General features: G+C 29.8%; 1 protein-coding gene across 2 annotated transcripts; it reads left to right on the top strand.

Annotated features, from left to right (window-relative positions):
* Positions 1–6232: 6232 nt before the first annotated feature.
* LOC105795225 (cyclin-D3-1) lies at positions 6233–8141 on the top strand. Of its 2 annotated transcripts, none has more exons than XM_052628682.1 (4): positions 6233–7030; positions 7108–7309; positions 7396–7526; positions 7617–8141. In XM_052628682.1, exons 1-4 carry the CDS (start codon positions 6560–6562, stop codon positions 7962–7964), a joined length of 1152 nt encoding a protein of 383 aa, XP_052484642.1. In that variant the 5' UTR covers positions 6233–6559; the 3' UTR covers positions 7965–8141. The 2 variants fall into 2 exon arrangements, with proteins under 2 accessions (XP_052484642.1, XP_012480205.1); XM_012624751.2 differs by having other exon boundaries at positions 6238–7030; positions 7611–8141.
* The last annotated feature ends 6804 nt before the right edge of the window (positions 8142–14945 follow it).

Below are 14945 nucleotides of genomic sequence, written 5' to 3'. Positions count from 1 at the left end.
CGAAAAAAATATCAACCCATTAAAGGATATATCAATTTCCAGCAACCGGCACTTGGCCAGCTTATTTTTTTAAAAAAAAGTCGGTCTCCTCTCAATAAATATTAATGTTTTAAAATAAAATTTTTTTGAAGTTTTGGTAAATTGAATTATGAATACATTTTTAATATTATTATATATTTTACTTTGAGAAATTGAGTTGGATTTTGGCTGGCAGCCACGTTAATGAATTCCATCTTAATTTTTGTTGGTGTAATTTGATATCATGCATGCATGATGATTGCCATGCAAAGTTGATTGAGTTTATTCCGACTTCTTCTTCTAAAAATAAATATATTAAAATAATAAATAAGATAGATTAACAAAATTAAAAATAATAAGCAAAATGTAACTATCTCATACCAAATTTATATTATATATTACGTAATTTAGTTAATTATTTTAGGAAAGAATCTTTCGTCAATAAAATTTTTAAAATTTCTAACATTAAAATATTATTATTATTGTACAAAATAACTTTTTTAACTCAAATATCTACGAATACGTTTGTAAAGTCATAAGGTAACCGAAAAATGTAATCGTTTATAATTAGTCATGTAATTACTCAAATTCTCACTCCCCCATAAGAATTGGAGATTGTAATTAGGGTACTTCGATTAGGCTCCATTCAACGGGACCCATTAATTACAATGACTACTCAAACATGTCACAACAGTATAATTATAAGTAATTACACTCAAATCTGATAACTAAGTGGCTTTTCAAATATGCCCTAATTAGTAATTGAATTTTTGTGTTTATATAACATGTTTGGGTAATCACTGTAAGTAGTGGATTCTACTAATTTAAGGGTAATTGGAGCACCCCTATTACATTCTCCAGTTAGTAAGGAAAGGCTGAGAATTTGAGTAATCATGCAGATAATTATAAATAATTATACTCGAATCTAATTATCCCATGCCTTCCAAACTTACTCATACATGATTTAAGTTTAAAAAGTTATTTTTATACAATAAAATTTAAGAATATATATTTTATTCTTAAAATATAGTCATACACTATTTTACTAATTTCGTTTAAATAGTCTAAATTTTTATTAACAATAGATATTAATTTCTAATATAATTTGAGCTGCTAAATAATTAACTAAATTACATATTATTTATTATTAATTATTCTATATTTGGTTAAGGACAAACGGACGGTAACAAGGAGTTTATGATTGATGTTAGAGAGAAAATAACTAAACAAATATGAAATGATAGAGTAATTATTTTATTAATAATTGTATTATTAAATAAGTTCTTTGACTAATTAAAGAAAAAAATTCAATTATTATTGATAATTATTATAATAATAAATATTTTTAAAATTTAAAATTTATATAATTATATAATTACAATTTATATTACTAAAAATAATATAAAAGTACGATATAATTAAATTCCATCAGTCAAACACGTTTAGAAAATTAAAATTTATTTGTAAAATCTTGTGGTAGGTTTGATTAGAATAAGAAGATAATAGGAAATGAAAATAAAAGAAATTCACCAAAAATAATAAAAGAAAAAGAAATGTGGGAAAGAGAGAGAAGAATAAATGCGAAAGAAAAAGGAAATATAAAGAAAGGAAGAAATGGTGGGACTCGCAATAATAATAATAATAACCTTAAATTTTTAAAGAAATGACATCCATGTCAGCAATTGATGGTTAAATTTTTGCGGGTATCGACACAGTGATCAAAATGTTATAAATTGATAGCTTTAATAATCGTTTTATAATAAATTAAAGTTCAATAACTAAAATGTAAACTTAACCAAACATAATTTATCATTTTTATAGTTTACCTTGAGACGTAAAACAACAAAACGGAGTCGTAAAAGGCAATTTCAATAAGTGCTTATTATATAGGCAATGACAAAGATATGATAAACAACATTTTTTTGAGTTCAATGTTGTGACGTCCCACGCATAACTTTGTGGCATTACTCCTTAATTATCAAAGAATCAACATAACAATAGTCAATGTCCTGACGCTCTATACAAAACTAGCCATTTTTTCAACATTAATCTCGTTATTGGTTTTTATAATATTTGCTATTTTTTATATTAGCCTCTTCTCAATCCTTAAATAGAAGGATAATGCACTTCAACACACTTAAACCCACATCCTCCTGCATTAATAACAATACCAATACTGATCGAGCTAAGACTCAATCGGTTAAATAACATCTTTTAACTATTCATTTCTCAACAATGTGAGATTAATCAAAACTATAAACTACCAACATAAAAAATAGTCAAGTAGTTGTTATTTGGTTTGTAGTAGTTACTTGGTTTAGTAGAGAGTATCCTACTTCCTAGAAAATGTGGGTTGAGAAGTAGGGAAGTTGTTAATTCTTTAATTTATTTAAATTCTTTTATTTTTGTGAATTAAAATGAGGGTAAAGCCGTAATAGCAACGCGAGTAACGCGACTCAAGCTCAAGTTACATTTAAAATGATGGACACTCTAATTATCAAACTAATACACGAGATTCATTTGTTAAATCATCAATTAAGAACTCATTGGTTCATTCTAACCACTCCAACTAGAATTCTGTTTCTATTTCAGAATCTTTATTAACTTTGATTGGGACCTAACATGTTTCTATTCATTTCCAAATTTACCTTTTGAGTAAAAAAAGTAAAATAACTTTGGAGAATTACCTTACCTTGTACTCCAATGACTAATGGTAATTTCTATGTAAAATCTTGTTCTTCACTCTTTATTCTTTTTACTTTTTACCTTTTCCACTTCTATTGAGATTCGAGAAATTAGTCAAATCCGTCCTTTTTTTTCATTTAAATTTTCAGTAAATTCTGAGTTGTAAATACAACTAAATTACCATTAGCCACTAAATTATAAATAAATTTTATTTTTATCACTTAACTAAAAAATTACAGTTTAATCACTAAAATTATCGGAAGGATTTTTTGATCATTTAATTAAAATTTACTCATAATTTAATGATTAATGATGTGATTTACACTTTAAATATTTGAATTATATCATATCAAATGGTAGGAAATTGATATAATTTAAATAAAGTTCAAATTTGAGTTCATTGTGAGAATTTTTATTTCGTTTAAGGATTGGACTCTCAATTCCGAATTTAATGGAAACCCAATATAATTATCGAATGTTAATGAATCTACCAATATATAATCCCAGGAAAAAACACAAGTTCGAATTTAAAAGACGATATTATTAGAAAAGATAATCACGAATCTTGAACATTAACAATAAAACCTAAATTAAAATATAAAAATATTTAAAAAAGGAAAAAACAACGTTTGACTGGTAAATAACTGCTCAGCAGCTCTAAAGTCTAAACAGAATGGACAATCGACCTACATTTGTCTTCCCATATGTTCCCTGTGATCAAGTATAATAATATAAAGCAAAGTTTGACTTTAGATATGATAAAACTTAAAACATTGAAAATTTCTATGTAACTATTATTATTTTCTAAATATCATAGCAATTTGCGGATTGAATATTAATTCAATTGATATAAGTATTATTATCAATACAAAAAAATGTGGGTTCGAGTATGTTAAAGTATATTGTCCTCTTATTTATAAGTTGGAGAGTGACTCTAGGTAATTCAAGACATTATATTAAAAAAGCGGATATAACCAATCACGTGCCAAAGTTCAAAATTTCCTAAATTTGATAAATTGTATAGTTTAATTGTAAAGTTCATGTCAATACGACCAGTTTGGAAGAGTTCTTTTTTAATAAAATTCAAGCAATCATTTTAGTCAGAATAATTAAATTTGTAAAATCGATATTCAATAGTTACATCAATCTCAAACTAAATCTAGAGTCAAGTTTATTGGACCCTTAAATACGGGGCAAGTTCTCCTAGAATTGTTCTCTCTATTCACAAGTAGGGATAACAAAACCCAAATCACCCCATAGATTTCGAATTGATCTGAATTATTTTTGGACAATAGATATGGAACAATTATGGTAATTGCTTGCCACACCTTATTTTACTCCACTATATAAAAGTATCGTTTTACAGTTATATATAGCTATTAAAAATGTAAAATCGTGTTATAGAGAAAACTCATATGCTTCATGTTTAAAATTTTTTATAGACAAATATGTTTAACTTTGGTTGAAAATATTATAAATAGCTAGCAAAAATTAAATTAAAACGAGGTAAGGTGAGGCGAGAATGAATGCATCCAACATTTATATAGGTGGTAATGATTTTTAAAATTACACATTCATCATGGAGTGAAACGAGTGGTAAGCAAACTGTATAGTATGCCAACTGTAGAGAGATGGTAGATTTGATAGCATCGATCTTCCCCTTGCTCTGTTGCATACCCACTCACGAAGCAAAACTCACGACACTTAAAATAAATAAATCAAATTTCTTACCATTCAACCTAACAATTATCGGTAAAAGTATCACGAAGGCTCTATGTTAAGAGTCAAATTACATTTTACCCCCTCTATTTAAAAGTGAGAAAATTAGTCATTGTACATTAGATTAAAGAGCAAAATGGTCATTTCTACTTACAAAATAACTGGCCACGGGTACCTCATTCTCTTAAAAAAATATAATGTCTTTTACCAACAATTATCTTTAACCAATATTTTCATGTCTTTCAATTGGTTAACGCAACATATTGCAAATTTCAAAAAAAGATTCTAGTTTTTTTTTTTTGGAATAATCTTATTACAAGTTCTAGAACTACTCATAATTCATTCTCAAATCATAAATAGGAGGATAATGCGCTTTAACGCACTTGAACCCACATCCTTCTGATAACAATGTCCATGCCAATTAAACTAAGACTCAATCAGCAAAATATTAACCTTTTTTAAGCAAGAGTTTATAGGCATTAATCATCATTAAAATAAATGTTTGACGATGTAAATTAAATTATATCTCAAAGTAATTGACTGTCACCCACTTAGAAATCTAAATATTTTTAATATTCCAAAGTTCCAAACTCTCTCTTTCTCTTTGTATTTTCTCTTTTTTACTTTTATCATGGAAGAATGAATGGTAAAAGCACAGTGCATAATTTTATATTGGTGGGCAGAATACGAAGAGTAATTATCATGGAGGATTTCAGGTTTGAGCTTGGTGTGTGTGCCGCCCCGTTTACCTTCTGCCCCGCCCAACCATTTTACTTTACACCGAAACCACCACCATAGACTTTTCTTCCCAAAAACACATAATAATAAATATATTTTAAGGGTGTTTTCATTATTCATATTTAGATAAAATTTAAATTTGAGTGCATCAAACTGGCTTTCCATTTGGTTTGATTCGGATAAAGTGAGTTTCATATGGAAAAATTAAACTTGGATTGAATTGTACAATTCAGGTGATAACACCAGCTTAAAATCAAACTGAATAATCTGTTTGATTCGGTTTTGTCAATCTCTTTCTCAGCCTTAGTCTCTATCTGTAAAATTTAGCTCGAGATCTTACTTGAAAGGTATCAAACTTCGGAATTGAGTAGGGTCGAACCTTTAAACGAAGGCGAAACTCATTCAGTATTGTTTTTTTATTCACAAGACTCAAAATCATGCTCAGAGAGAATCAAATTTTTTATCACTGGACCAAAAAAAAAAAAAACAAAAACTCAGCTTATATATTGATATTATATTAAAATTCTAATTAAATTAGCGTCACAAGTTAATTGGACACAAATTTAATAAAAATTGACAAATTTTTTCAAAATAATAAATATTATTATAAATAATATTTTTATCCTTTTACATTTTTATATAAAATCTATAAAATTCCTAAAGTATAGAAATTTATTTTGGTTTTAAAACTCCAAATTTATAGTTTTAATCAAAGTATTTAAAATCAAATAGGTGGTCAAACCAATCCCATGATTAATTTCATTGGTTGATCCAATTTTAATTAAATAAATTATCAAAATTTATCAACAATAAAATGAAAATATATTTAAAATTAAGAAAAAATTCAAATGGCTCCAAACAGTTTGCCCAATTTAGTTAAAAATTGATTCAACTGAATCGATATACTAACCGATTCTCGATTCAACCAATTTATTCGATTCGATTTTCATAATGTAATAAATATGTGTGTGAAATTGAAAAAAAAAGCATGAAAATTGACGATTCACAATTTCAGAAGCATACAAAATTATATTTATTGATAGAACAAAAAAGGACAAGCGTGAAACCCACTCTGGTATCAATCCCCTTCTCTTCCCCCTCTTTTTTTTCCCTTTCCCTCCCATCTCTGCCTTTTACTTTTTTCCCCTTCAAATCCCCATCCCATCTATAGCTATTAGCCACTCTACAGACCACTCTTTTTTAAGCTTCAAGACTTCCCCCTAATTAAAAAGCCTGTTGCTTGTATACATACATTCTCAGCACCACCAAGAAAAAAGAGAGATATGGGTCTCTCTCTCCATCACCTTTTCTTTATGGATGTTTCGTTTTGTATAATGACTTAAAAGTAAGAGGGACTAAAAAAAAAAACAAAAGAACCCCTCTTCGTCTTCTTTAGAATATGGCAATTCAACAACATGAACAAGAAGAATCTTACCCTTCTTTCTTACTCGATGGTCTTTACTGTGAAGAAGATGAAGTTTTAGAAGAAGGGAGTTCTTTAAGTGGCTGTAACAATGTCGGAGACATTGATATGTTTTGGGAAGATGAGGAGCTTGTTTCGTTGTTTTCAAAAGAAATGGAGTTGGTTCATCTTGGTCCTGAAAATGTGGAAAGTAAAGATGATGAGTTTTTGACAACGGTCCACCGTGAGGTCCGTCGTGAGGCGGTGGAGTGGATGCTTAAAGTCAATGCTCATTATGGGTTCACCACTCTCACGGCGGTGCTTTCTGTTAATTATCTCGATAGGTTTTTAAGTAGTTTCTGTTTTCAAAGAGATAAACCATGGATGATTCACCTTGTTGCTGTTACTTGTCTCTCTTTGGCTGCTAAAGTTGAAGAAACCCATGTCCCTCTTCTTCTGGACTTACAAGTATGTGTGTATCTGTATGTATATATGTATGTATGTTTCATTTGGAAACACGATGACATGTTTTGGTTCTTTTATAGGTTGAAGGGACAAAATATGTTTTTGAAGCTAAAACCATTCAAAGAATGGAACTTTTGGTTCTTTCAACATTGAAATGGAAAATGCATCCAATTACTCCACTTTCATTCCTTGATCATATCATAAGAAGGCTTGGATTAAAAACACATCTTCATTGGGAGTTTCTTAAGAGATGTGAACATCTTCTCCTTTGTGTAATCTCTGGTAAGTCTCAAACAGGACAAAAAAAAGATACCCTTTTCTGTCTTGTTTCTCATCATTTGGTCTAAATTATGTTCCTTTGTTCGTAGATTCAAGATCTGTGCGGTATCTTCCCTCTGTATTGGCTACTGCAACAATGATGCACGTTATAGACCAAGTTGAGATTTTTAACCCAGTTGACTACCAGAACCAACTTCTGAATGTTCTTAAAAAAAACAAGGTTTGTATTTTGTAATTGTTAATGTAGTTTATAAAACTCATTAAAATAAAAAAACATTGTTGAATTTATGTTCTTTTGGAACAGGAACAGGTAAATGACTGTTGCAAGCTGATTCTTGATTTATCGACAGGACCCCAAAACCAAAACAATGCGTGTAATGGTTTTTTTTTTGGTCGGACACTTGCCCACCATAACCACCATAAGAGGAAGCTTGAGACGGTTCCTGGTAGTCCCAGTGGGGTGATTGATGTTGATTTCAGCAGCGATAGCTCGAATGAGTCTTGGGTTGTGGGGCAACCGCCTTCATCGGCGGCGCCGTCGGTTTCGTCGTCGCCTGAGCCACCGTTTAAGAAGAGAAGAGGTCAAGAACGAGGGATGCGTTTGACATCATTGAACCGCGTGTTCGTTGACATTGTTGCCAATGGTAGCCCGTCTTAATCCTCACTGTCCAAAAAGGAAATTCCATATTTATTACTATGTTTTAATTGCAAGAATGGTCCCTTATATTTTAATTATTATCAAAGCAATGGAAGTGGAGACTGGTGGAAAATTAGACCAAGAAAAGAAGGGTTGCATTGAAGAATGTATGCAGTCTGGTCCTCTATTTTTTTCTTCTGCAATTGTCTTTTCAAAGCGTACCCTTTATTATTATTATTATTATTATTATGGATATATATATTTATTATATCAGATATTATAGTAATACATAATCGGATACAGATTAAATTGGTTGGATCGAAAAATCAACAGTCTTTAAACTTATTATTAAATTAATATCTCATTCGTAAATGTTAATTTTTATTAAATATTATTTGATATTAAATTTAATATAAAATAAAAATTAAAATAATAATTATAGGGATGTTTCCACCCTAACTTTTATTTGAGCCAATAGAATCTTCTCTTTTCTTATCCTCTACTTAATTAGATTAGACTAAACTCCTATTTAACCCACCATTATATTAAAATTAAATCATAAACTATTTTATTAATTTTAAAATAATTTTGTAGTATATTTTATATTTAAATAAGTTTTATCTTTTTATTTGTGTGCAAATTTAATTAAGAATTTATTTTGATATAATAAAGTATGAAAATTTATTTAAATAAAATGATAAAGTTAATATTTTTATTAATTTAAGGATAAAAACCAAAAAAAAATCATTTCAATGTTCTTCCTTTACCTTTTTCTTTTTTCTTTATTTGTTTTTGCTAATTTGCGCATTTTAATTAAAATTTTAATAATTTTTAAAAAAGTAGAATCTATTTTATTTAAAATAAGAATAAATAAAAGGACAGTATCTAATCTCTTTAGAAAGGTGAAGAACAATTTCTTTTGCTTTTTTCACGTGTTAGGAGATTGTATTTGGGATAAAGCAACATTTAGTCCTTGAGTTTGGTGATTTTTTTAATATGGTCCCTTAAAATTTTTATTCACTTTAGTTTCGGAATTTGACAATTTCTTCTAATTTGATTCTTAAATTTATATTTCGTTAAAATACAGTGTCTAAAACTACCCATAACCCTTTTCTAACCCATAAATAAGAGAATAATAGGCTTCAACGCACCTGAACCTACGTTTTCTTACATGGACAATAATACCTACACCAATTGAGCTAAGACTCGATCTGCTACTTTATTTTGATTTTAAAAATTAAGATGTTGTATAAGATTACTAATAATATACATGATGACAAAAGAATTATATCATAGCATTGAGAATACAAAGCCCCACATGTTGTAATTGCTTGTTTAACTTCTGAAATTTAATTAAATTCCAATTCTTTGTCATTTATTTATTTTTGTTTATTCTATTTTTATCTATACATATATTATATATTTCTTGCTTACAGCTGTAAAGGTTAAAATACAACAAAAGAGATGACTATAGGGGTTTATGGGTCCCTATTCCAACTTTTTTTTACTGAAAAGAAAATAACTTAAAATATTAAAAAATAAAATAAAATAAATATTTGGGTTACTTTTTTTTATTACCCTACTTTAGCTTATTCCATGTATTAAGTATAGCACTTGGGTGTACTTTTTGACCCAAAACCACTTACCAAAATGTTATGATCATTGATCCCCCAACCTTCTTTTTTCCCAACAACATAAAATTCAACATGAATCATGGGAAAATATTCCACCTTTATTGACTCCCTCACAATTGTTTTCTGCCATGTAAGACTTACATCTCTCTCCCAAAGTTGAAAATTTTGTTTAAGGGTAGAGATAAAAAGAGTATAAAATTTGAGAGGCCAAAGCTAAAATTTTTATATTAAAAATGGTGGTTGTTAGAGTCCAGGTTGAGCAGTAATGTTTGTTCAGTTATTTGATCAGTCAAGATACAAGCGAGCTTGAGTATATTTATATGTTGTCTTTTTTGACGTGAGTTTTATTGGATGTTATTTTAATAAGCAAATGCCACATTGGACATTCTTATTCTAGTATTCAAAGCTAAAATTAAAAAGGTTGTATTCATGAAGAGTATGTGGAAGAAGTTGAATTCAACTACGGCTTTTGGTGAGAAATTTTTCGATCTCAAAGGCATATATCATGACTTTTTTCAAGGAGATTAATTCTACTTTATCTAAGGATAAGATTGAAAGCTATTTATCCTGATTACTTTATTGAAGAAGAATAGTTTATATTGGACTATGGTAATGGAATAGACTATTATATTAAGCTTATAAATAGTATGCCAATTCGCATGGAAAGGGTATCGATTTAAGGGAGTGTTGTGCTAATTTCACACTCTAGTAGGCTTTCTTTGTGAGGGATTGAACTTAGGTTTTTGGGATGAGTGATTTGTAACGATTGGAGTCAATATTAGGGCTACAATTATTTCTTTATGTAAGGGTAGATTGGGCTTGAATCAATAGGTGATCTGAAAGATTGTTGAATAAGAATCATTCATTAAGTGAGGCTTCGTAGAGTAGGATTGTTTCTGAATTGTATTAACAAATGACTATGTGCAAATCTCTCTTTACTTTCTCTATTTTTCGTTTCCCTTCCACTATCTGATCAATACTGTGATTGAATATAACATTAACAAACTTATTAAACTTATAGTAAATTGACGTGTTTTATCAATGGCACCTATTTAAAGATCTCATTATAATGGATCTCATGAAATCCTTTTTAAATCAGTAGTTGAAATGAAAAGGGAGAAAAAAAAATCCATCATTAATCATGCCATGTAGCATTTGTATTGCAAAACGTGAGTTTACCTTTTAACCAATTCAATCGGTTTCAACACTAAAGAAGGAGAGAATCTAATTTCTATAGGAAAATAACGTATTTGATAACTGATTTAACAGGTTCTAGGTCTCCTCATTTCTGTCATTTATCCACCATCGCTAATTTAAAAAGAATCTCATGAGATCCGGCTATAATAAGATCTCACCTTAGACGTTGCCATTAAAAAATACTTAAATTAAATTATTAATTTTTCAATGAGATTAAAATTAAAATTTTTCTATTTTAATCAAAAGCTAAAAAGACCTAAATTGAAACCAATTTACCCATTTAAACAAAGGAGGCCAAGACCTCTGCTACCCCTAGTTTGAATGAGAGTAACGATGGTTTTTTTTCTATTCACAAGATTTGAATACAATATTTTTTACCACTTGAACGAAGAAACATCAATAAAAACATGTAATTTTTGTCTCAAAATCTTCAAGGGGACAAGGGGATTGTGCCCTTTTGTGGCAGCATTGGCCCCAAAAGAAATGGAGGCCTCAATTTAAAACCACACTTTCAAATAACTTTGAATCAAATAATTGTAGCAAGTCAATTCTTGTTACATCCCTTGTATTAAAGAGTTTATGTAGGATACTTCCATCCAATAGGGCATCCAATGTTTGGGCAGTGGTCACTATCTACATGAAATGCCAAGATTGCAAACTAAGCACATGTAATTTAACCTTATCTTCTTCAATTTTTCTAAATTATAAAAAATATATATATTTAAGTTATTGGGTTGTGAAGTTTCTTTTAAAAAAAGTTCGGGTATCGAGCTCCAAGCAACAATTCGACGATTAGTACGACGAGTCAATACGCATCGACGAGTAGAATAACATACCTTAGATCCAAGTCAATCTGGTGGTCAGTGTCGAAGATCAGAGATGAAAGTCGTTTGGATTTTGGTTCATAGATTCGTGACGTTCAAACTTGTTTCATGGAAAAAAAAACTGAATTTTAGAATAAAAGGGGAACGGAAACTTTCAATTGGTGTAGACAGTGTGAACAGAAAATGCTATAAAACAGCAATTTTAACATCCCAATCATTTAAATAAAAACTTTCAAATAATTTAATAACCATTTTTTAACTTTTTAAAGTTAAGCGAGGTTGGGTTAATTTACCCAAAAAAACAAAAATGGATGTAGTTTATAGTTAAATGGTGATTAAATCCTTTCAATTCAACCTCAAAGTCGCTATTTTTTTTTTTCCATTTTCAAATCTGATTTATTGTTGTTCTTAATACAGAGGAGGAAGGATCTGATGTCTGAGCAAGAGGACGATTTGCAAAACTCGTAAAAAGCTGTGGAACAGCTCATCGGTGAGCTTGATTTTTCTCATCAATTAAAGGGGAAAAAAAAACCCACATCTAACATACAAAATTAAACTGACCCATACATGTCTTGTACTTCATCACTTGAATGTTTGTCCACCTTTAAGACAACCACGTCTTAAGAATAATTGGAACCACCATTAATCTGTATCAACATAAAAATATTATGGAAGTTTTTGTACGATCAATAAAATTGCATTTTATATTTTCTACGTAAAAAAACGATTAAATTAGCTCATTTATGAATAATTTTTATTGTTGAAAATTGGTGTAGTTGATGAAATAACCAGACAATTACATGTGGCGTGCCACATGTACAGGGGCAAAGCCTGAATTTATTTTTTTGGGGTTAGAATTAAGTTATGTATTTTTATAAGGACTAAAATGTAAATTCATCATTATATTAGCTTATATTTATAATTTTTAAAGAATTAAATTAAAATTTTATCATTTTGGAATCAAAGTGCAATTTGACCTTCGAATGGGAAAAATGTTATTACTCATTTTAGGGGGGCTTTGCCATTGGCCCACTGCCAGTCCATGCACGTGTAACTCATATTGATGTACAGAAATTAATTTTTAATAGTAAAAAATAATTTACTATTTGATCTATCATTCAAACTAAACTTTACTATTACTTTAAGCTTTAGTACCACCACCCCACCAGTCCCATCACATCCATAACATTGTTCTTTACCATTATTTCTTACATTCAATGCTTGTTTCATCGTATCACAGCTCATTCAAAGAGACTTAAGGATGGATTCTGTTGTGTTTTTTCATTACAGTTTTTATCTTTTGTCAAAGTGGTGAAATTTCTTTGTAATAAGATGTTGTAGCAATGTTGAATAGGCTTTTGGTTTTGGGCCTCAACAGTCCCTTTTTAAATGGCCAGAGAAAAAGGACAAGTGTGCGGTTTTTTTTAGGTCAGCTAATGTACCAAAATCTTTGAAACTAGGCTGTCCCCTCCCACTGTTACCATGTCTGGTTTTCAGACAAAGATTTGAGTATCTTTTGGCAGTCTTAAGGTGACCCCCAGAATCCAGATCCTAATCAAGCTGGTTTTTTCAAACATGGTCTTGTACTATTAGGTTTTTTTTTTTGGGTCCTTTTTGTTATTGAACCCCAAAAGTCATCTTTCTGATATATAATTATAATCAAACCATGTTCGTGATATGCTTTAGACCCATTCCCTCTCTTTTTGTAGATAATGTATGCTTTTAGGTGAACTAGGAACATGGGGTTTTTATGGACAGTATGGGAAGACAAAGATGTGAGACCAATAATCTAATCAAAATATTAAAAGAAGAACAAAATAGGTATTGGGTTGAAAGTTAGAGGTGAGTTCGGTTCCATCTGATTCGTTTTTTAAAGTTTTTATATTCTTTATGATTATTCGATTTGGTTCTTAGGTTTTTCATATTAATTTTGGATTTTTGGACTTTATTTTGAGAAAATTATGAGTTTTGGATATTATTTTATAAAATTTTAATTTTTAGTAAATATTTCTAAAAGGTATTAATTTTTCAAGTAATAAAAAATTAATAACGTAAAAGTACTATAAAGGTTTTAATCATATCTCCTTTTTTTGAGCACAATGCCTAAAACTACCCATAACCTATTTTCAAACTATAAATAGGAGAATAATGTACTTTAGCGCACTCGAACTCACGTCCTTTTACATTAACAACAATATCAATATCAATCAAATTAAGATTCAATAGACTTATGTTCTAAAAAACAATATTAATATGTGTTCAGAATGTGGTGTGACATAACACAAACGATGTAAGAACCGGATGGGTGTACGGGCCATGCCAGTAACCTAACTATGCTTGTTTTGGTTATGGATGGTAACAAATGCAGTAAAAAGGCTATTGAATGAACTTACCCTTGGAACATGGTGAAGAAGTGCAGTAAACTCCATTCTGCTTGGTTAAAATTACAGAAGAATTTTCTTTTTTCTTTTTTCACTTATGATTGATGTGTCCCTTGCTGTCTTTACTGTAATAAATTTGCAGAAACATCATTTAGTAGTGCTGTGCATAATTTGGTTAGCCCGATTTTTTTTCGGTTAACCGACAGAGTTGGGTTAATCGGTCGGTTAACCGAAAAAATTCGGTTGGCGGTCGGTTAATTTTTTTTGATTTTTTCGGTTAACGGTTAAATCGATTTGAAACCGGTCGGTTAACCGAAAAAAATCGGGTAAACCGAATTTTGCAGGGTAGGGCCTAAAATAGGTCAAATTAAACCCGGCCCAATTTTTTCTCAAGCTCAACACCGAAATTTTTGGGTAATTTTCGGGTAATTCGGTTAATTCGGTTAATCGGGTAATTCGGGTAATTTTTAACCAAAAATAAAAAACACATAATTTTCAGTTAATTCGGTTAACCGACCTTATTAACCGAAAAAAATTCGGTTCGGTTAATTTTTTTTAAATTCGGTTCGGTTAACGGTTAAAAATTTTGGAAGGTCGGTTAGTTCGGTTATAACAATTTCGGGTCGGTTAACCGAATGAACACCCCTATCATTTAGGTCAGTTTCACAGTCTTTTAGTAGTTCATTGCCAACTAGAGGTGCTCATGGGCCGGGCCGGGCCCATAAAAAATTTTGGCCCGGCCCAAAATATGGGCCTAAGATTTTGCCCAGACCCGGCCCGGGGAAAAAATCATAAGCCCGGCCTGCCCTACTGCCCATTTTATTTTAAAATTTTTAAAAATTAAAAAAATTAAAAAAAGTATTTAAAAAATATTTTAAAATTTAAAAAGTATGTAAAAAATATTTTAAAATTAAAAAAATAAATATATTTATTATATCGGGCAGGCCCGGCCGAAAAAGTGGTGCC

The sequence above is a fragment of the Gossypium raimondii genome, chromosome 3, assembly GCF_025698545.1.
Source record: "Gossypium raimondii isolate GPD5lz chromosome 3, ASM2569854v1, whole genome shotgun sequence".
Lineage (NCBI taxonomy): Eukaryota > Viridiplantae > Streptophyta > Magnoliopsida > Malvales > Malvaceae > Gossypium > Gossypium raimondii.
Note: the sequence above shows the minus strand (reverse complement) of the source record. Positions and strands in the feature narration are given on the sequence as shown.